This window comes from Mustela nigripes, chromosome 15 (assembly GCF_022355385.1).
Source record: "Mustela nigripes isolate SB6536 chromosome 15, MUSNIG.SB6536, whole genome shotgun sequence".
In the NCBI taxonomy this organism is placed as follows: Eukaryota; Metazoa; Chordata; class Mammalia; order Carnivora; family Mustelidae; genus Mustela; species Mustela nigripes.
In genome coordinates, this window is record NC_081571.1 from 17,646,271 (window position 1) to 17,668,940 (window position 22,670).

The following is a 22,670-nucleotide window of genomic DNA, read 5'->3' on the forward strand; positions in this document are numbered from 1 at the left end:
TTATAAATAAATAAAATCTTTAAATATAAGAGCGCCTGGGTGGCTCAGTGGGTTAAACCCTCTGCCTTCGGCTCAGGTCATGATCCCAGGATCCTGTGATCGAGCCCTGCATCAGGTTCTCTGCTCAGTGGGGAGCCTGCTTCCCTTCCTCTCTCTCTGTCTGCCTCTCTACCAGCCTGTGATCTCTGTCTGCCAAATAAATAAATAAAATCTTAAGGAAAAAAATAAATATATTTACGTAAGAAACTTATAAACTAATACTATTTCTTCTATCCCAAGGGACATAGCTTGATTTGAAAATTTACTTTCATTTGTAGTGGTAGAATTCTGAGGAAAAACAAAGATTTAAGACAAGGGGGCTTCAAAAAGAAGTTATAAGTAATTCAAGAAAATCCCAAAGCCTTTCAAAACCCTTCCCAACCTCATATCCCAAAAAAGGTATAATATAATAAATTTCTTTCAGGTTAAAATCAAGAAACCTGTTGCTATCTCTGCATCATTTAAGTGAGCACATCTCAGTTTACCCTCACTTATTAGTTGCCAAGTCTTTTCCTTGTTCAAAATAATAGATGGTCACATTTCTACAAATAGTTGATGGTCACATTCTACAAATTCCGGAAGTGACTGACTCAAAATTCTCACCATCATCACCCATGTCCTCAGCAGCTATGTTAATTCCTTGTAACCCTCTGTGCTATTTAAAATCTCCTTGGAAATCAGCTTAAAGTGAATGAAAGAAATTCATAAAAATTCAATTTTTTATAAGCAGATAATTCTAGCACTGGAAAGGTCTCACCCCAGTTCAACTGCTTGTCCAATGCAGATTTGAATACCAGTTCTAATATCTTGGGGTGGGTGAAGTGGGGACAGAGATAGACCTTTTAAAGTATTGTTTTCAATAATCGGGGAGATAGATTCAGGAGTTCAAAAAAAGACATCAGGGAGATTAGTGTTAGATGGTAATATCTGAGGCTGCTCTTGTCTGATTAAATACTGAGGTTATATGTAAAGTTTTTGTTTGAAGATGATTGTACTGTTTCTAAAACATTTGAATATCACTGCTATTATTTAACTTTAATGAACAATAACCAGACTCTAACACACCCAGTGTTGGGGAACTTACTACCTTGCAGTTCACTTTGGTTGGCTGTGGCCAACCAGGATTGCTACGAAGCACTTCCTTATATTGAAGTGAATCCCCCTGCCATATATACATGCAGTCCCAGCTCAGGACTCTGAAATACAGAAAACGGCCCATCCCCCTTCTATCACACAACCTCTTTTTCCTTTTGCATCACCCCTAGCACACGAACTAGTATTCCACAATCAGTAAGTTCTCCAGAAGTTATACAGGAAACATTGTTATTATGAAAAAGTGAAAAAAACTAACCAAGCAAATAGATCAGTAGAAAAATATCCCAATTGTTCACTGCAGGACTTCTGCAGGGGCAATCCTGGTTCTTCAGGCCTTACAGAATATTCAGTCTTAGCTGAAAGTTTTAAAGAGGGGACAATTTTAATTTTAAAAATCACTGGTGGGGACAATGTTGATCATACATACAAGCCCTCATCAAAAAACAGTTGCCACTTTTTATTCAACAGATTTTAAAAAGCAATATTTTTTAAAAATAGAAAGCAATTTGGATTTTAGTCTATAAAGTATGAAACCACCCTGGTTAGAACACAAAACAAAAATATACATTCCATTCACTCCAGGACACCCTCTTTCAACCAGATTCTAATAACTTAGTGATAGATGTGCTTAAAACACACTCAACTGAATTTATTTATTAAGTTCTTATTTATAGGTAAATATCACAGAAAGATGTTTAAGTCTACAGTAAGCAGCTGTATTGTCAAAATATGACATCTGATGTTTTCTCTTTTTCTTTCTTTCTTTGCAGCTGCTCATCCTCAGAGCAAAGATGAGATGACCAGAAGCAGACGTGGTTATGACCAATAGGGAGGGTGCTGGACAGGTGGTGAGGAGCAGCTGCTCTATTTCCACTGAGAGCTGAATAAGAGGTTGCAAAGAGGATTTGGGTCACCAGTTAGCCATTTTCAGGAAGAACTCTGAGGCTGCCGAGACTGGGAGCCACTGGAATGTTACAGAACAGGCTCACTAATCTTCCCTGAATGTTAGAAAGAAAGAAAGGAAGGGAGGGAGGGAGAGAGAGGGGGAGGAAGGAAGGAAGGAGGAAGGAAGGATATACTGAGTCCCATACCATCTGGAGCAGGAGTTTATACAGGATAATCCTGAAAGGGTTTTTCAGGCCCATTTTAGGAAATACATCATCTTAATTTAAAAAAAATTCCTACCTAGTGTCCCAGGCCTAGGAAAACCATAGTCATTGAACAACAATGACTCCAGTAGAATTTAATTTCAGAAATTGGAGTCTGTCCTTTTAGAAGCCAAATTAAAGTAAATTTAATCAGCTTAAGTGTTTAGATGCTGGTGATACACATAATACAATGTAGGTGAAGAGTTTAGAAATGAGAGGTCTAATTGAAGCATTGACGCTAATTATCTGTATTTAAAATTCTAAAACAGAAAGGATAACCGCCCTATTAACTTAAAAGAAATAAACTAATCTATGAGAGAGTGTTTTGCAAAGCAGAAAATGTGATACAATTCAAGGTTGGTGGCCTTGGCTTTTAGATACTCACACAATGATATGATTAATTCCACTTTAAAGAGTAATAAATGATGGTAGCAACTAGGGCACTAAAAAGAAAACCCCTGTGCCTGCCACAGCACTGTGTTTGCCCTTGGGCAACACATTTTCAACTTTGGAAGATGTAAATTTTTTCTTCACAGGTAGAAAACGTATGTTTCCTTTTATTTTATTTACACATCTTCCCTTTAGACTATGATTAATAAGGATTGCATGTGCTTTACAGTAAATAGTATATCCTTAGCAGTAAATAGTTAATCCTTAGCAAATAAAAAGCATAAGTGGAAAGCCAACTTGAAAATGTTTAAGTGTAGCTTTTGTAGATCTAATTAGGACTTTTCAAACCTTTGGATATTCAGTTTTCACTCACCAGTATTTGAGAAATAGGTTTTCCAGTACTTTACCACAATACTCATTTTCTCGATGGTCATTGGTTCATTTAGAGTAATGTCAGCTCCGTGCCCTGAAACACAACCTAAGAGTTTTTGTTTTAAATATTGACCTTATGATTTCTATTTGAAGAAAAAACAAATATTATGTCCAGCAGGCACATACCTTTAAAATTTTCAGGGGTGATAAAAACAAACAGCAAACGTGTATTTTTCTTCTTGCCAAATCTGAGGGAAAAAATGTCAACATGAACCAAAATTATCACTTAAAAAATTGGGATTCAGGGGGCGTCTGGGTGGCTCAATGGTTAAAGCTTCTGCCTTTGGCTCAGGTCACGATCCCAGGGTACTGGGATCCAGCATATCTCCCCCCCCAGCATATCCCCCCCTCCCCCAGCAGGGGGCCCCCCGCCCCCCAGGGGGCCCCCCCCCCCCCCCCCCCCCCCCCCCCCCCGCCTCTCTGCCTACTTGTGATTTCTGTCTGTCAAATAAATAAATAAAATATTTAAAAAAAAAAATTGGGATTCAGTATTTTACCTTACTAAGAACTAAACTAGAGTGATTTCCTTTATTTCTGTAGAACTTAAAATGGTGGCATTAATATGGAAATTTAGTAAAAGCAGCATCTCCAATCAGAGATGTTTGAAGGGCTGGGCCGTTTCTATTCTTGCTTTAAAAAAAAAAAAGAGCCTAAATCATATCCAGATTCTTGACCTAACCACCATTTTACAAGAAATTTAAGGAAAAGAGAAATATTTTAAAGAATGCTGTGGGGATGAAATCAGCAAAATCCAGAGCGTGAGAAATTCTATAAGACAAATGACCCCTTTTAAAAATATAAAGAGTAAGAAACAAAGAAATTAAAACAGAGGAAAGGGAAAATTTAATCTTGATTTGTATAAACTTACAGTTTATTTTATTATTTTTTTTAAGATTTTATTTATTTATTTGACAGACAGAAATCACAAGTAGGCAGAGAGGCGGGCGGGGGGGGGGGGGCGGGGGGGGGGGAGGGCCCCCGGCCGGGCGGGGGCCCCCCGGCGGGGGGGGGGGGGGATATGCTGGGGGGCGGAGATATGCTCGATCCCAGGACCCCGGGATCATGACCTGAGCTGAAGGCAGAGGCTTTAATCCACTGAGCCACCCAGGCGCCACTCCTTATGATTTTCTTAATAACATTTTCTTTAGCTTTACTTTATTCTGAGAATACAGCATATAATACATATAAAATCCAAAATAGATATTAATTGATTGTTCCAAATTATCAGCAGGGCTTCAATTCAACAGCAAGTAATTAGTAATTCAGTTTTTGGAGGTAGTCAAAAGTTACACATGGATGAGAACCACATTTGAATGGAGATAGACTGAATAAAGCAGAGTGATATTCCTAGAGTGGGTGGGTTTCACATAATTAATTGAAGACCTAAATAAAACAAAAAGTCTGGGTAAGAAGGCAACTCCTCCAGCCTGACTCCAGAGCTGAGACATTGGCCTTTTCTAGCCTTCAGACTCCAGAGCTGAGACATTGGCCTTTTCTAGCCTTCAGACTCAAACTGAAGTATCAGCTATTCTTGGGTGGTGAGCCTGCCAGCATTTCAAATGAAATTTAATACCATCAGCTTTCCTGGTTCTCAGACCTTTGCATTCTGAATGACTACACATCAGCTCTCCTGGATCTCTGGTTTGCCAATTACAGATCTTGGGACTTCTTGGCTTCCATAATGTCATAAGCCACTTCCTTAAAATAAATCAAATTCTCTCCTCCTTTATCTCTAGGTACATGGACAGATAGATGATAGATCGATAGAGAAATCACCATCCTATTGGTTCGGTTTCTTGAGAATCCAATCTGATTAATATAGCCACACTGTTTACCCATTCATCTGTCTGTCAACATTTAGGTTCCTTCTCCCTCTTGGCTATTGAGAATAGTGCTGCTGTGAACATGATGTGAAAATATTCCAGAAACATCCTTATAGATACACCCAGTGGAATGTTTGGCCAAATGCCTGAGTACCCATGGCCCAATTAACCATCACAGTGTTATATGCATACAGTGGAATATATTATCCAGTCTTTAAAAAAGAAGGAAAAGATGGGGGCGCCTGGGTGGCTCAGTGAGTTAAGCCTCTGCCTTCGGCTCAGGTCATGATCTCAGAGTTCTGGGATCGAGTCCCGCATTGGGCTCTCTGCTCGGCAGGGAGCCTGCTTCCCTCTCTCTCTCTCTCTCTCTCTCTCTCTGTGCCTACTTGTCATCTTTCTCTGTTAAATAAACAAAATCTTTAAAAAAAAAAAAAAAGAAGGAAAAGATGTTAAATGCTATAATATGGATAAACCTTGAAGACGTTATGTTAAGTGAAATAGGCCAGTCACAAAAAAGTAAGTACTATATGATTCTACTTATAGTATCTCAAGTATCAAATTCATAGAAACAGAAAGTAAAATGGTGGTTATCAGGAGATGCAAAGAGGGGTAGAGGGAGAGTTGTTTAATAGGAATAGAGTTTCTGATTTGCAAGATGAAAAAGTTCCAGAGGTACAGTTCACAACAATGTTAATACACTTAACACTACTGAACACTAAAAAATGGACAAGATGGTAACACTTCGGTTATGAGATTTCAACACAATAAAAAAATACCCTCTGTAAAGAAGTTATACATGGATTTTTGACGATGCAAGAAATTGGTACCCCGATCCCTCATGCTATTCAAAGGTCAACTGTATACATAATTTATATATCTGAGTCATATACTATGAGAACCCACTAAGTGCCAGACTTGAGCTAAGCTCTAGGGAATATCATGGACAGGAAAACAAGGTCTCTGCTCTCATGGAGTGAACAGTTTCTTGAGGGGGTCGGATGTTGAACAAATCACTATAGATAATTAATTAAGTAGCCAAATATATACCTGGTGTTGTGAAGAAAAGTCATAGAGGCCAGCGGAAAGACATAACTGGGAACTACCCCACCCTGCAGCCTCAGGCTTCCAGGCAGAAATGCCTCTGTGGCTGATTAGGAGTTAGCTTTACACAAGGTAGTAACACTACTGGGGTCAGAAGCAGATAAGCAGTAAACTACTTTCTGGACAAACAGAACAGGCCCTGGGAAAAGGCCCTGGAATATAGAGAAAGTCAAACAAGTCCAAGATGGTACTGAGTGTCTAAGGGAGAGACATATAACATAAGACCAGAGAAGGTATGTAGAACTTTAGGCTCAATTAAAGATTTGGTATTTTCTTAAAATGGACAATGGGAAGCTATTAAGCTATTAACAGGATTATATTTGCATTTTAGAAAGACCACTCTACGATGGGGTGGACGGAGGATGACAGCACAGGGTAGATTTGGGAGACCATATTCCAAGTACAAAGCCAAGAACTGATGGTAAAGTAGACATACCAGAGAACTTTCTTTAAAAAAAAAATCAAATAATTCAGAGTATTTACTAATTACTTCAAACAAGCAGGACAGTGCTAACATATGACATGCACACAACAGAGATTTCTTCAGGCTTGATTCTGCTGTATGAATTCTGAGGAGTTTGGGCTAAAAGAGGAAAAAAGAGAGAATGCACATTTCTATGAGGAAATGAGACGCTCAGGCAGAAGTAGGACCATCAAAACAGGCATATGCGGGAGGGAGCCTAGGACTGACTGGCGGACCAGACGTGGAGGTAAGAAAGGCACATTAGCTTACTGGTGGGGGAGGGCCTGGTGGCATGGAGGGAGATAAGAATGTCACCTGCCACGATGTAAGCATTTCATGTATAATTTTAAGTGGGATATGATGTAGGCATGATAACGAGACGGGGAAACGGAGTGGAAAGGAAAAATGAACTGAACAAATAGGACCACAGAAAGAAACATCTAGCTCAACTTCTGAAATAAAAAATATTTTGCTGATTCACAAAGAGAAGTTATAAGCTAAAATACTCTAGAATTAGAGAAATTTTAAATAAAACAGATTCTTTGCTTTTAGAAATATTCTGTGTCTGGTTTTTTTAATTTTACAAATTGACATTACTGGCACAAAAGTAGATTAGACTTGGATAGTGAATTTATATGCCCTCACGATGACTTTCAAGTTTCAAGCTTTACATCAGACAGAGTTGGAATTCCTGGATTTCTGTCATTAGTACAGAATCAATTACCAATCCCAACACTTCTCCTGCCAGTGAAACTCTAATTGTGATGCTGTACAGGAGCTCCACGAACCAAGAGAATTCCCAGAATCCAGCACTCTGGTCCGGTGTTCAGCTGCTCATTCATATTCTCTAGAGATCGATAAGCTAAGGGTTTCCAGGATCACAAAAAGAAAAAAAATCCTCTTCTTAATGAATGAATGTTCCTTAAAACTAAGCAACACAGAAATAAAGCAAAAATCTCTTTCATCCACCTCAATTAACAGCAATTCTTCCATATACCAAAATCAAATTGCAGGTTTTGAGGCCTTAGGAGTACCTTCTCAGTTGAAATCTCTTGGGCTTTAAAAATTTGCAGTTCATTGGGGGACAGTTCATTTCTCCTCATGTTCCATACAACATACCATTTAAATGTCGATACGGTTCCTGAGACCATACTCTACAGACAAGACTGGATGTTGATATTCTAGTGTCCCTTCCTATACCTGTCTTTGGTATCTCTGGAGCTGGAGAAATAAGCTCAAACCACGGCAGTACAGATCCCCAATCTTGCCCCTACGCCCAGGTCTGGCCCCTGGTAGCTGAAAAAAATAAAAAAGGTCGTATAAAGTGACTTGATTGAGCTGAGTCATACACACAGCTAATTAAAGAACCTCAAGAAAGCGCTGGCCTCGGAAATCTACCATCTAATAAAAGGACCAGTGGTGTCTTATAAGTCCCTGTGAAGCCAGGGGAAACTTCTGGAGTACAAGGACTTCAGGGGACAAAAGCCAGTGTCGCTTTTGGGTGGTAGTCTTCTTGAGCACAGTTATCCATTATGCCATCTGTGGGCCAACTGGAGCCAAACTAACCTGGCAGGCCTATTTGGGACTTGTAACAAATAATGTTCTTTGCTAATGACTTAATTAAAACAACCATTTTCAATGAGAAAATTGAGAGCTTTACATGTGAAAACGTTATGCTCCCTTGCTCCCAATAGGGCACCTGTGATAAAATCTAGTTGAGCTCTGAGGGTTTGTTCTGTTGATAGTGATGGTTGGTTTGCTCTGTTCCCATTACGCTCTTCTTGCCGTGAACCTAAGTCAGGGTCACCACATTTACACTCAACTGTCAATTCATAGGATTATGTTTTTAGCAAAACTACTTTGATATTTTGTTGTTATTTTATCATCAAGCATTCAGGGACTGGGTCATGCCAACTAACTAGTAAGATTTACTGAATTGCACTGTCAAGTCAAAGATGTTTTGGAATTGGGGACACAAATGGACAGCTTGTTGGATAGATCCCTGTGGCTCACAAGATTAGGTTTTCTTAGTGAAGTAATAAGTTAACTGATCAGACAATTGAAACTACATGGGAAAAATAAAATCAGATCCAAACTTGATTTGTAGCCAGGACAGATGGAACCACATTTTGCATTCCTTTGCTACTGCTGAACTACTCAGAGTTCACAAGCACAGAATTCTAAGGACTGCAGAGACCTTTCATGGAATGGAAAAATCACAATTTCAGATGGGATCCATACACTGTCGATGAGTTTAAAACACATTTTAATTTTCCATACCTGGCTTTGGAAGATAAGGTATCAGGATGTGTTTGAATTATCAAGTGTCTGCTTTTTGAGTGGGGTTCAATTTGGAAGTCTGAAGCCAAGCATATGAACCCTAAGACTCTTAAAACATTCTATCGGCGGGTAATATTTAAGTTCATCTGGCTCAATAACAATGTATTCATAAAATGAAATAAAATTGGGGGAGTACTATTAAGATCATTAACCTATAATTGAGATGTGCCATAATTCTTTTTTTTTTAAGATGTTATTTACTTATTTGAGAGAAGAGAGTGAGTCAGACAGATTGCAGGGGAAGGGGCAGAGGGAGAGGGAAAAGCAGCCTTCCCACTGAGCAGGGAGCCCCATACAGGATGCTGGAATCATGACCTGAGGAAAGGCAGAGTCACCAGGTGCCCCTAAGATGTGCCATAATTCTTGAGAATGTCAGTCTGTAAATTACCAATATTTTTATGAATGATTAAAAGTGATCATTGATTAGTTTTAAACTGAAAACATAGTTCTTATATAAGCATAAATTTAAAAATCCTAAATAGGCTGCTTACATTTTATTCTAAAAAAAAAAAAAAAAGCCTAATGTTATAGCTAACAGGCTATATACTTCCTTCTCATCCTCAGTAGAAATCCATATGTATTATAAATATATAGATTTGTGATTATGGGCTGTAATACTGCAAATAAATGGGGACATTTCTAGTCTACATTAAGCTTCTTACTAACTGGTGAAATGTATAAAATACCTAGAGAGAGAACATAAACAGTTGTGTATTTTGCAGAACTCATCCAGATTTTGAGACATTACAAAGCAACAAGGATGTAAGAGGGAAAAATCTAAAATACAGCAAAAGAAAAGCTAAACATTTCGTTCTGGTTTGCACATTAAATGTCAGCGCCAACTCAAAAGATACAGTGCTTTAGGAATGATGAAGATTTAAATGCCTTACAAATGGGGCAGTAAGTTTACAGGACTCATTACTCTAAGAGAAACCACAGGCTCAAAAACAGAAACAAAAATACAAACATGTATAATCCCACAAGAGTTTAAATAATTCATAAGTCATAAACACATAACAGTTCTGAGGGCAAGAAAGGGAATCCCAGGGACATCCTAAACCTCTGAAGCTAGCATCACGAAAGGCAAAGATTCCACAAAGAAAACTATCCCTTTTCTAGGGAGGAAGGCAAAAGCTAGAAGGCAATGTCTGCACTGAATAGCGTTTCCCCAACACACCCACACAGTCGTTTCCTCACACCCCAGCTAGGTATCGGGTACTATCCTATACACTAGGTATTAGCAGAACAAGAAACAAGAGAAACATATCCAGGTGTTTTCAAATGATCTTCTTTTTCTTTTGAAACAAATGTTTTTATAGCAAAACAGAACTACCATATGCATTTCTGTATATTTAGTACCTTCGTCTACCTTCTTTTCCCTGCAGAAAAGTCGTCAGCTGTGTTATTCAGAGCAAAGAAACCACCAGTGGGGAGAACCCACACAGGAGAGTATCAGACGGGGAGTTCTCTAACCTTCTAGCTTTTAATATTTGCAACTAGACATAAAACTAGTTCTTAAATAGAACCATAATCTTATTCCTGTTCAAAATGTAACTTCAATGCTAGCAAATACAAAGCCTTTACTACAGTCAGAGGGACCTGGCTAGGCTCCTACTCTTGAAAGGAAGAAAAAGATTAGCCACACTAATTTGTCCAGTACTCTTCCAAAATGCTAAGCATGTTTGTACGAAGTGTGGCAAACACTGAACCTCACGGGTGTGAAATAAGGGGCTTCAGAACAGAAACCAAGTAATTACAGACTTCTACAAAGAACATGAAGAGAAAAGAGTTCTAGTTTGAGTTTTGTAAAAGTCAGTCATGTGGCCTTAGGCAAATCCCTTCACCTTTCGTCCTTTGTCGCGTAGGGATGACAAAACCCTGCTCTACCTTCCTCAAAACACTGTTGTAAAAGTGTTGAAATACAATAAATGCGAAATTATAATGAAGTCCCAGCCAGGGAACTCTATTCATAGGAGTCGTTTTTTAAAGGTATGTAACAAAAGAGGCGTATCTTCAGAAGAAAGACAGTTCACAACATATCTTGGAAATGAAATCCTCTTTGAGGTAGTTTACCTAATTTGTCTAGAGTGCATATTCCCAGAGGAAAGCCAAAAGAAATGCAGAGGATCACCAGTTCTAAGAAACCTCTGGAGCTGCATCTGTCTCTCTTTTTTAACAAGGAGCTCGTCGATTTGACTTCTTCCCATTTCAACTTTTCTTGGCCCCTAACATAACAGGCTTGCTCCTTGTTATTCAGGGATAACAACATTGTCTCTGACAGAAAGGCCTGTCCTGTAATTATTACAAGTCCTTCAATATTCTGATATCATCTGTGATTATACTCGCTCTCTCAAATCTTCTCATAGACAGGGAAGAAATTCCTTTTGACCTAAACTTGTTTAAAAACACCCAAAATGGGGGGTGCCTGGGTGGCTCAGTTTGTTGAGCATCCGATTCTTGATTTCGGCTCAGGTTATGATCTCAGGGTTGTGAAATCAGGCCCCATGTCAAGTTCCGAGCTGAGTGTGGAGCCTGCTTACAATTCTCTCCCTCCGCCCCACCCCACCTCTCTCAATCTCTCTCTATCATTTAAAAAAAAAAAAAAAATCCAAAATGGCTCAAAATCCTATGTAGTCAGGCAGGAAAGCACACACCTAACTCTCCAACCACCAGACTCCAGACCTCTAGAGCGGAGTGGATCAAACAGAAGCAGAATGTCTACGGAGCTACAAGATGAAGCAAAAGTATTGGATGTAATATAGATCTGGACTGGACATATCTGGAGAGCCTTAAGGCTCTTCCACATTAGGACATCTTTGAAAAAGATCATTTTAGTCCATTGCTAACATGACATAGAGCTGAGAGTGCTCCCCTGCTTTAGTATCTGCCATCACAATTAATGAAAAGATATGCCATTTTAAGTGACATAGTTATTAAAAAGGAGAGTAGCTGTGGGATTAAAGTACTATATACCAAATAAATTTCTATGATAAATTAATTCTCACATTCTCACCCACATCTATTACTTTTCAAATTAAAATGATAATTCTTATAATAGCATGTCAAACTGGTAACAAAAACAATAATATGTGTACCTATTCTGCCCATGAAAATATCTCTCATCTTAAAAATTAGAGCATAAATAGTACCAACTTTTAAAGTTTGTGCTTTTTTTCTGTACTAGAAAAGGGTTTTAATAAAAACTATTATAAAGGTATAGAGTCAAGGTTTTTGAACTTCACCTAATTAATTTGATAGCTCCCAGCAACTCGGCTGTTGGCAAAGAAGTCATCCTCAGGAAAACCATGTCAAATGGGCGGTCCTTCAGCAGTGCGGCTGCCTGCCCCACATTCCTGATGGTTATGGTGACTTTTGCAATATTTGAAAAGGATTTCTGTGCAATATCTGCCAGGTACTGAACAGTGAGGTCTCCAACTAACAAGAGGTCTATTTTTGCCTGAAAGAGAAGGAAAAAGGCAGAAGTACCACATAATTAACATCTGAGCATAGAGAAAATGTCATGCACAAGAGGATACAATAAATAAAGGTGATAAAGAACACAACAACTGACTCTACAGGTAGACTGAATGGTCTACTAGAAGCATCTCAGGGACGGGAACTATTAATTTCTTGCCTTCAGTACCTGGGGAATGAATGGATCTGAAGGTCATGCTATTTTAAAAATACTTTTGTGTACAAATGGTATTCTACTACGGTTTTCACATGGGTTTCTTTCTCATCCTAGGAACAATAGATAGGATTCTTAAGGCCCAGTTTCCTAATCACTTATCCTGCTCAAAAATCTGTTTACTAGTGAGAAAAACCAACTGCTGGCTCTCCCAAACCATTTATTTTGATGAAACATACATTCCAGAAAACACAGTAAGCTCCAAATTCCTAAATTCCAAGAGACATGCATAGTATTTTCTTTAAATGGAATACACATGCTATTCAAAACCCAATATTTTGGGGCCAAAAAAGCATCTTTCTTTCCTTTTGGGATTATTTTCAAGCATATTCAGTTAGAAAATAATATAATTTCCATCTTCACATTTTCCTACGTTTTATTCTCTACAGTTATTGAACACAATCCACTTAAAACTGTCAAAGAACAGGGATGCTTGAATTAATGCAAACAGTCAGGAAACAGTGGGAAATGGGAGGCCACAGACAGGTCCATGTGAGAAAACAGATTTGGGAGCTGACCAGACTTGAAGCCTAAAGAAGTGGGCCCAAGAGTTGGAAACACCTATGAAGAGAAAGGCAGCTTGCCAAAGACACAAATCTGCAAGGCAGGATGCTGGGAAGGCTGTTCCACCATGGGGGTTCCACTCCCCTTCAGCCTGGTTTCCCAGGGGTGGGTGGAAGGAAGATTTGAGGTGCAAGAAACTAGTCAAGTTCAAAGTAAGCAAAACTTTGGCACTTTCCATTTCTATCTGCCTTCTAATTTTCTTCCTTCTTCTGTTAAAAAAAAAAAAAAAAGTCTATCTTTATTTACTCATTTAATCCCCTCCTCCGAAGCAACAACTGTCAACAGTTTGGTCTATATCCTTCCAGATAATTTTATACATACACCTTTTTTTCCATGAAGGGGTTATTATATTTTTCAAAGTGAGTTGCTTTTCTCACAGAGGTTCAACAATTCCTCAGGCCTTTTTCTTTTTTTAATATTTATTTATTTGACAGACGGAGATCACAAGTAGGCAGAGAGGCAGGCAGAGAGAGGAGGAAGCAGGCTCCCTGCTGAGCAGAGAGCCTGATGCGGGACTCGATCCCAGGACCCCGAGACCACGACCCAAGCGGAAGGCAGAGGCCCAACCCACTAAGCCACCCAGGTGCCTTCCTCAGGCCTTTTTAAATGTTATCTTCATATGGATTCTACACAGGTTCTCATGTTTGGTCCTAGATATTTCAAAGTTCTGGAGTCATTGTAAAGGGGATAGATTTTCTCACTCTCTGTATTTTCTAATTGATTACTACTAACACAGAGACTACTACTAATTTACGAAGAATTTGCTTCAAGAACTTTATGGTACTCCCTCTTTAGTTCCAATATGTTTTAGTGGATTCTTCTGAACTTTCTAGATATATAATCATATTGCCTTCAAAAATGATATTTTGTGTGGGGTGCCTGGGTGACTCAGGTGATTAATGGTCAGATTCTTGATTTTGGCTCAGGTCATGATCTCAGCGTCATGAGACTGAGTCCCATGATAGGCTCTGAGCTGGGCAAGGAACCTGCTTGAGATTCCCTCTCTCCTCTCTCTCTGCCCCTCTCTCATCCTCCAATTGTGAGTATGCGTGCACACTCTCTCTCTAAAAATAAAATAAAATAAAAATGACACATTTGTCCCTATATCCAGAATTTATGCTTTTATTCATTGATCTTAAAGCATTGGCTATAACATCCAAAACAATGGTGAATAGAAGTGACACTAGGCATTCTTGTCTTGTTTCCGAGTTTAGTGGAAATAATTCAATATTTTTGCCACTAAATAGGATACAGAAAGTTTCTGGTCCAAACCGTTTACTGAATTAACGAAGTTTCTATTTGGAAGCTAAGAATTTTAAATCAGAAAGAGGTGCTGAAATTTACCAAATGCTTTTTATGGATCAACATAATTATACTTTTTTCTCCTTTATTCTATATTCTGTTAGGTAGTGAATTACATTAATAGATTTCCTAATGTCATGCCATAATTTCCTTGCTGGGATAAACCTATAATGTGTAGACTAAATTCATTCATATTATTTTAGATTTTTCCATCTATGTTCATAAGTAAAACTGGATACGATTTTGTTTTATTGTATTGTCTTATCTGGTTTGGGTATCTCAGGGTCATGCCAGCTTTGAAGAATGAAACAGAAAGTTTCAATATTGTTCTATGGTCTTGAATATTTTATAAAACAGAATTATCTGCTTCTTAAAATTCAGATAAACATGTCTGCAGAATCTGGGCCTGAAGCCATTTACAGAGATGGATTTTCCTTAATGACTACCAGTAAATTTAGATTTTCTACATTAAGTGAATTATGTTCACATATATATATTTTTTAATTTATTTTATTCTCTTTTTAAATGTATTAGTTTTTAAATGTATATAATATTTATTATATTATTGTTATTCTTGCTTTCTAACTGGAGGATAATATAGAATTAAATTTTCTTATCTTCTTTTCCTTGGCAATGCTTTATCAGAGGCTATAACCGTGTGGTCCACCCTGAGAGCCACATGTGGCTATTTAAATTTATGTTAACTAAAAGTTTGAAATTCACTTCAGTTGCACTAGCCTCATTTCAAGTGCTCAATATCCACATATGGCAAGTGGCTGCTGTATCAGACAGCATGATTATAGAACACTGTCATCACTGCCAAAAGTGCTTTTGGATGGCACAGTCCTCCAAGTGGCACTCTGTTGTTCCCCAAAGATTTTGATATATATTGTGTCTACGTTCATTCATTGTTAGTTTGTAATTTCACTTTATACTTCCATTTTAACCTCAGAGGTCCATTAAACACCTACCTGAACTGTTTTCAAATTTCAACAGTATGGTGCTTTTGGTTTTGGTTTTTAATTTTTTTGGTTATTGACTAGTCAGTCACTCATTTCTTATTTCAGTGCATTGTTAATGCAAATGTATCCTACATGACTTCTTCTTAGAATGCGTTGGTATTTTCTTTGTGGTGTAATACAGTTTTTTTAATGTTCCATGGATACTTGAAAATAATGTGTATTTTCTGCTGGGCACATATGTGCTGGGCACGTATTCTCTACTTTTTAGACAGAACTAACTGTTTTATTTCTTACTTTAGGTCTACTTCAACTTTCAGTTTATAAGATGTGGTAAAATCCTTCCTAATTATAGTTTATGAATTTATAAATTTCTCCAACTACAGACTGTATCTAATTTTGGGTTAGGTATATAGATGTTCATGATAATTATACATATTCACATAAAAACATAATTATAATATTTGATATATATTATATAATAACCTAAATGTTTATATAACATATTTTAAGTCTATAAATCATACATTGATAATTTTATGGGCAGAAAACTATATATTTGAAATATACTTCTTTGTCCTTTTTAATGTTTATCACTTGAAATTTTTTCTAGTATATAGTTATTTTTCATATCTCTTTATTTTGAGCCTTTCTATATCATTTTAATTTTGTGTGAATTCTGTTAATAGTATGTATCTGAATTTTTAGGTTTCTTTCCATAATCTGTGATTTTAGTTTTAATGTAGGAATTTAATTAATTATATTAATGCATTAACTAATGTACATTAACTATTATCATATAATATCAATTGTAAAATTTTTATAACTTAATGTGAAATGGTCTTATTCCCTTCATTGGTTATTTCATGTTTCCCATCCACAGTAATTATGTTTCTTTTTCCCATGCCTTCTGTTAGGCTGATTGGATTTTCTTTTTTCCCTCTTGCTGTTCCCATAAGACTTCAGGAGTTAAGCCCTTTATTTCTGTTACTTAATAGTGGCATTAGGGCTCACAATCCAGTGCTAGTTTTATCTGGTAAATATTTCCAAGGTCAAAAATCCCTTGCCTCTGAACCTTGAAGCTATTGGTCCATTTTCATCTAGCATCCAGTTGTTGATAAAAAGAATGAGCTGCTTTGTTTTCCCGTCTGTGCTTTTCTCTTTACGCTACCAGTTCTGATGGTTTTCTAGGATGTGTCTGAGCATAGGTCTTATTCATCCTACTTGGCACCAGTGGAACTTTGGCTCTGTAAGTTTCCTTCCATTTCCCAATTCCCTCCGTCTTCATCCCTCCTTGGCAATCTCCCCCTAGATGTGGGACATCCACAATGGATCCTTCCTGTCTCTGCTTTTCTCAAAGAGAGTCCCTTAACTTCATTTTTTATATCACCAGCTCATTCTTCAGTCCTTCCAAAGATTTTTATGACTTCAGTTCATTTAATGTGAATTGCTCACTTCTAAGATTTTTCTTTTTTGGTACTTCCTCATAACTTGCTATTTTTAGGATGTGATACCCTCACTGAGAATACAAATCAGAATTTTAGAAGTTTTTTCTATTCCCTTAATAACCTGTCTCTGGAATAGTTGTGTCTAGTGTCTGCATTTGTGTCTAGTTCTGTTAATGTCTGGAGATCCTTGGTTATCCAGACATAAGTATGAATCAAGGACGAAGTCATCATGTACAAGTAGTCTCCCCAATGGCTGCTTCTTTGAAAGGACAACTGTGGGCTTGGTGTGAATGGGTAAGACAGTGGAAGCAAGGCTGGAGACCAGAGAGCCTGAGGCCAGCTCACTGTCAAAATAATAACGGAAGGCAATACTCTGAAAGCCCAGTACTTTAGTCTATTTCCTTCCCGGGCAGACCTGCCATTCCTTTATTTCTCCTGGCCAATTATAAAGTTCTGGAAATTACCAACACTAGGAACCCAGGTCCCACATACAGTTCATTCTCTTCAGGATGAAGTAGGAGTGAGCTGGGAGAGTCTAGGGGCCCACCTCGCCCAGGTGATCTGCATATACCTAATTCATCACCAGGTGAGCCCACTCTGGTCAACTTTCATCAGTTTCCTCTAACATTCAGCCTCGCCTACCACTAGAATTGTTTTCCCTCTGACTTTCTTCTTTAGATCTTTTAAGCCATGGTTTTGTACTTTTCTTTTAGTGGCAATTTGATCACATCTGCTTTCTAAATTTCAAGTTTCCCTGTGGATTTTTTTTTTTTTTTTTTTTTTTAATGGTCAGAAAGAAGCTGCTTTAAGCCAAGATTCCATGAAGTGCTGTACATTGCATTTGGTTAAGTCAACCTTGGACCTCTAATTTGGATTACCTGCTGCCTCCCCCTCACCATCACCCCCCCCCCCCCCCCCGCCACACACACACACATTCCCTTTTTTCCCCCATATTTCCTTGTTGAAGGTATCAGCTCATGGTTAAGTATGTCCTATTTTGGGGTCTGGGTGGGACCAGGAGGTTGATTTGTGTGCTCCATTCACCATCAGGACCCAGTCTCATTCACCTGCCCCACCCTGTTTTAAACAGGTAAGAATTCAAACTCCTTAGCATAGCCTTTCAATAGCTTGGTATGAACCCATGTTACTAGCCTTATTTCCTTCTATTTCCCTCAAATGTCCTATGTTCTAAGAAGGCAGCATAACACTTGGGAATTTCTACAGTACAGAGTATCAGGAACCTTCTAGAATGTTTCCTTTTCATTTTAAAAACATCCTCCATCTCCAATAGCACTTTAGGAGCAATGTGGGACTCAAAGCTACTGCGATGCCTTTGAGCTCAGATTATGAATCTCCACTGTAGCACAGGGCTTCTTCTATACCAATATAGTCCTTTGTGAACCAAATGCCAAGAATTATAATGGTCATTAACAAGTGATCATGAAAGGAGCAATTATGGTTTTGCTTTTTAATTAACGTGGTTAACTGAAGCAACCTATGAATGTCCAAAACTAAGCTATCTACTACAGACAAGGTGTCCATTTATCTTCTAAACTGAGACACTTTTGAGAGGGAAAGAGAGTGCTATTAATAATTGCACTAAAATAATATATATAAAAAGGTGTACTGGGCTATTAATAACCTATAAAACTTTCTACTACCAACATTTATTTTCTCTTTCCTTTAAAACATCCTGCCACTTTGCATCACTTAAATATGAATGTTATCTGTATTCTCTCCCCAGAGAGAATTATTGAGCCCCTGCTGCGTGGCAGATGCTGTGCTGCAAATACAAAGTGAACAGACAGACAAGGTCCCTGCCTTCATGGGGCTGACATTCTAATCCTTTTTTTCTGCTGCTATACAAATCTTTCAGTCTTCAGAGCACAGGAAGAATCATGCATTAGCCTCAGTTCTACCAAAGCTACTACTGATTCTTTTCCAAGAGCTGGATGCTGTGGGCAGAGGGCAAAGGCTTTCGAGGCACACAGACCAGGTTCTGTTGCTTAGTCCAGCTACTTACTAACAGCTTTGAGTAAGGCCCTTGTGATCCTCGTCTGGAAGGTGGTAATACTTAAATCCAAAGGCTGTTACCCTGTTAGGACCATGTCCTGTACTTGGTAGTTATGGCCATGTTTTCTGAAATAATACCAAGCCTGCACACAGAAAACATCCAGTCACTCGGATGGGGAAGGAAGGAAGTGGAATTAGAGGGGGCACATGTGTCCCCATCAAGTGGTGAAAACCATCCTAAATCAAATGGCTCTTTCATTATGTTGAGCCACGGAGAAGGGGAAACAGGGCCCAAAGAGGAGAAAAGCCTTAAATAACAGAAAACAGCAGTTAACTTGAACCCATTCCTACCAGCGCAGATCCTTCTGACTGCAGGATTCCCCCAGAAGGGAATCAGTGGCTAATTTCCCCAGAATCTCTCAGCTACTATGGAGAGAAGTCAAGAGCAAGCTCTGAAGAGCAGGCCATGAGGGAGATCAGAGAGGAAAGATCCAGAAAGGGATAAGGCCATACAGCACCACTAACAGGCCGTTTTGCATAAACATCTACAGTTCTGCGCCATGATGCAAGGCAATTTACAGAGGAGCATGAAATAAAGCAGCTCTGGAAAGAACTTATTTGCTTTCCTGCCAAAGGCTTCCTTCCCTGTCTTACAAAATTGGTGCCATAGCACACGTGGAATGTTAACAATCAGACAAATTAGAACACTGTCCTAGTCCACTATCCTAAGGTAACTTGAATTAACTGAATAGCTTCTAATCAACATAAATCTGAATATTCATGCAGTTAAAAATATCTTGTTGGCAGTGTAATATGAACACAGGTGATGAGAAGAATCCACTGATAGGAATAATAAAATGAAAATGAACAAAACTTTATGACATTTTGCTTTGGGAAACTGCCTTTTTTAGTACATCCAAGATTTTCACCTGTGAGCATCACAACTTCAAATGATGGTGGGACTTTATTACATGGGAAATTTTTTTCTATTTGAATTGCTTACTGCACTTTTTTTTTTTTTTTTTTTTTTAAACAGAAGCAATGCATATACATCGAGAAATACTGGAAATTTTTTTTTTTAAAAGCCTAAAGAGGAAATAAAAAGTATTTTCAATTCCACCTTTCAGAGATAAACACTGCTAACACCTTGGTATAGATCATTGAGGTGTAGGCAGTTTTTAAATTTCGACACAATCGTCACCTCTGGTCTGTATCCACTCAGTCTGATTGCTAAATCACAACATCACGCAGGGCACTCCAGTCTCCACCATGTTTAAAACACTGGATTTCCATTTGCAATCTGCAGCAGGCTAAACCCTTAATTAGTAACAGCAGGTGATGAAGTAGTTAAAGCAAATCACTCCTCCATTTTAGTGAGTTGTTATTTATGTCACTCTTATCACCAGGAGCAGAGCTGACAATCAGCAGCAGCTGCATGGGCTGGTGCTCTCACAGGGCAATTGCTGGCCTCCGGTTTCCCCAGGAGTCAAGGGATTTAAACAGCTCTATCTGGAGAAACTGAGCAAGCCGCTCTTCAAATGCAAACAAAAGGTTCGGTTGGGGCTTCAGACTTTCGTTAAGGGTAGGAAGCCTTGATCATTTCTGCACAACTAGATAATCAGATATTTTATGCAGAATTTCATTTTGCGCAGCTTTGCCTAATCCTGCACCATAAAATACTATTTTTCCCTTCGAGTTTAAATTGGTGCATCCGTTTTGAAATAATTAAGAAAACCGATTAAACTGGTCCGCTTCAAAGTGGTCATTTCAGAAAGCTTGTGCTTAAGGAATGAGATTTAAGTACACGGAACATTCTAAGGGCAACAAAACTTCAGGCAGCCCAAAAGTTTTGCTTCTCCTATTTCTCTATCCAGAAATAATAATAATAATAATAATAATAATAATAATAATAATAATAAAGCCAACACCAGATTGCCTTGCTTTCTGAAATGGGCGAGGCTTTATGCTCTCTTTCTGGAGGGCTAATCATCATCAACTAACTTCCTTCCTTCCTGCCTTCCTCCCTTCCTCTTTTTTTCTTTCTTTTATTCTAAACCAGTCATGGTTTTATGCTTCTGCTAAGGGGAAGATAAATCAGGTGCTTTCAAAAGAGGCCAGTGGGCTTTTTGAGTTCCCCGGAGGGTGGGAGGATGTGTGAACAGCACAGATGCCTTTTCCCGCCAACGGGCTTTGGTTTCCAGGCACAACTGCCGGTTTGGGTGTAAGCCTGGGGAAGGACACGCAAGGACTTTTTGGACCCAATGCCCGCAGGCGAACTGAAAAAAGCATGCCAAGCTGTGCAGAGACAAGCATGCTCAAAATAAGCTTTCCCGGGTTAAAAACACTTTCCTATATTCAAAGTAAAAGCAAAGTTGTCGTCATTCCCATTCTGGAATACCTACTAAGTTCCGCTCCCGGGTAAGCCTCCCGGTGGCTGGCTTGAAAATTGGGAGTTTGGGAAGCGTCAAGCGCCCGAGAGGCATGTCTGTGTAACAAAACCGCTCAGCCGGCCTCCTCTCCGGCCTCCCGCCTCGGGGACCGGCTCAAGCCCCTGGAAGTGGCCCTCCTGGAGCCGTGCTCCTCGGCGTCCCCCAAATGAGAGATGCCTGTGCGGGCCAAGGGGGCCACCGGGCTCAGGGCCCGCGCGCGGCTACAAACAACGCAGCTGCCTCCCCTTCCTCCTCCTCTTACCTGGCCAGAGATTTGGCCGCGCTCTGGGCGGGTAATTGAGGCCGCCATGGCCCGTTGCCCACGTGCCGGGTCCTGGGGCAGCCTCACCGCAGGAGAAACTCGGCCAAGCCGCCGCGTCCTGGCTGCCCGCTCCGCCGCACTGATGGCTCGTCGTCCGCAGCTGTGGGTGCGTACGCCCCCACCCCCCCCCTAGCCCCGGCCTGCCTTAAAGTGGCCCTGCTGCCCCCGGCCTGGGCACCTGGGGGAGCTGCAGGCTGCTGGAAGGGGCCCTGGGCTGGGGGAGGGGCTGCGGGGGGCTCCCAGGGAGAGGGCTGTCCAGGGTGTCTTGAGGGGTCCTTGGTAGACCCTGTCACTGCGTCACCGGCACGCCGCCCACACCCAGTTCCAGTCCCCGTAATGCGGGGCGGTCACACAGCGCCAGGCTTTAGTAGAATGCCATTCTCGCCCGGAGAAAGCGGAAGCGTTGCCTCGCTCGGGCTGCTCTAAAAATCTTTATATCTTAGGGGAAATCTTTAAAGTTTTAAAGATTAAGGATTAGCAAACTTTTTGTTGTTGTTGTTGTTTATCCTTGATAAATATACGTAGAGGCTAGAGAAGGCAAGTGCTGTTAGTGCTTTCTTTCCCAATCACTAAGAAATTAAATATTTAGAAGCATTTCATGTTGTCTGGCCACTCCACATGGTCCCCATTTTCTCAACTGGGAAAGTTCAACAATCCCAAAAAGCCTTCTGGTAGCTCTTGCTGTGTAACTCAATTTATTCAGCCTTTGCTAGACATTTGATGGGAGTGCCAGGACCTGTAGGGGAATCCTTTCTCTGGCAGGTCTTAACTACTGTTCCCATTGCCAAAAGTTAAGGTTTGGGGGGTGGTGCATGAGAATGAGGTAGAGAATGGTATCTGGTGGTTTGTCACTTTGGATTTCCCTAGACTCTGGATTTCACTTGAACATGTTACACAAATGTGCTCTCCTAGAATTACCAGTGCCTGCTGTATCTGGGCAAGTCTTTGGTTGGTTCCCTGATCAGGTCGTGCTATGTTCTGAAGGCCTGATATTGACCATGAGAACGTGCAAAAATATTATTGTAGTTCTCTGATTTTGAGGGGGAAGAAAAGGTGTGCAGATGTTTCTGATGGAATCATTCTGCAATATTTTTGGAAGTATATGTACACATTT

The 22,670-nt window shown here is 39.5% G+C and overlaps 1 protein-coding gene across 1 annotated transcript in view; it reads right to left on the bottom strand.

Annotated features, from left to right (window-relative positions):
- SOHLH2 (spermatogenesis and oogenesis specific basic helix-loop-helix 2) overlaps window positions 1-21,544 on the bottom strand; it is a 47,813-nt gene extending 26,269 nt beyond the window's left edge. Inside the window, exons 1-5 of the mRNA XM_059378031.1 lie at window positions 21,497-21,544; window positions 12,074-12,288; window positions 3,231-3,292; window positions 3,046-3,150; window positions 1,391-1,490 (exon numbers count right to left, since the gene is read on the bottom strand). Of these exons, the coding sequence (XP_059234014.1) occupies window positions 1,391-1,490; window positions 3,046-3,150; window positions 3,231-3,292; window positions 12,074-12,288; window positions 21,497-21,544 (530 nt within the window). The remainder of the gene's footprint in view (window positions 1-1,390; window positions 1,491-3,045; window positions 3,151-3,230; window positions 3,293-12,073; window positions 12,289-21,496) is intronic.
- Between the last annotated feature and the right edge of the window lie 1,126 nt (window positions 21,545-22,670).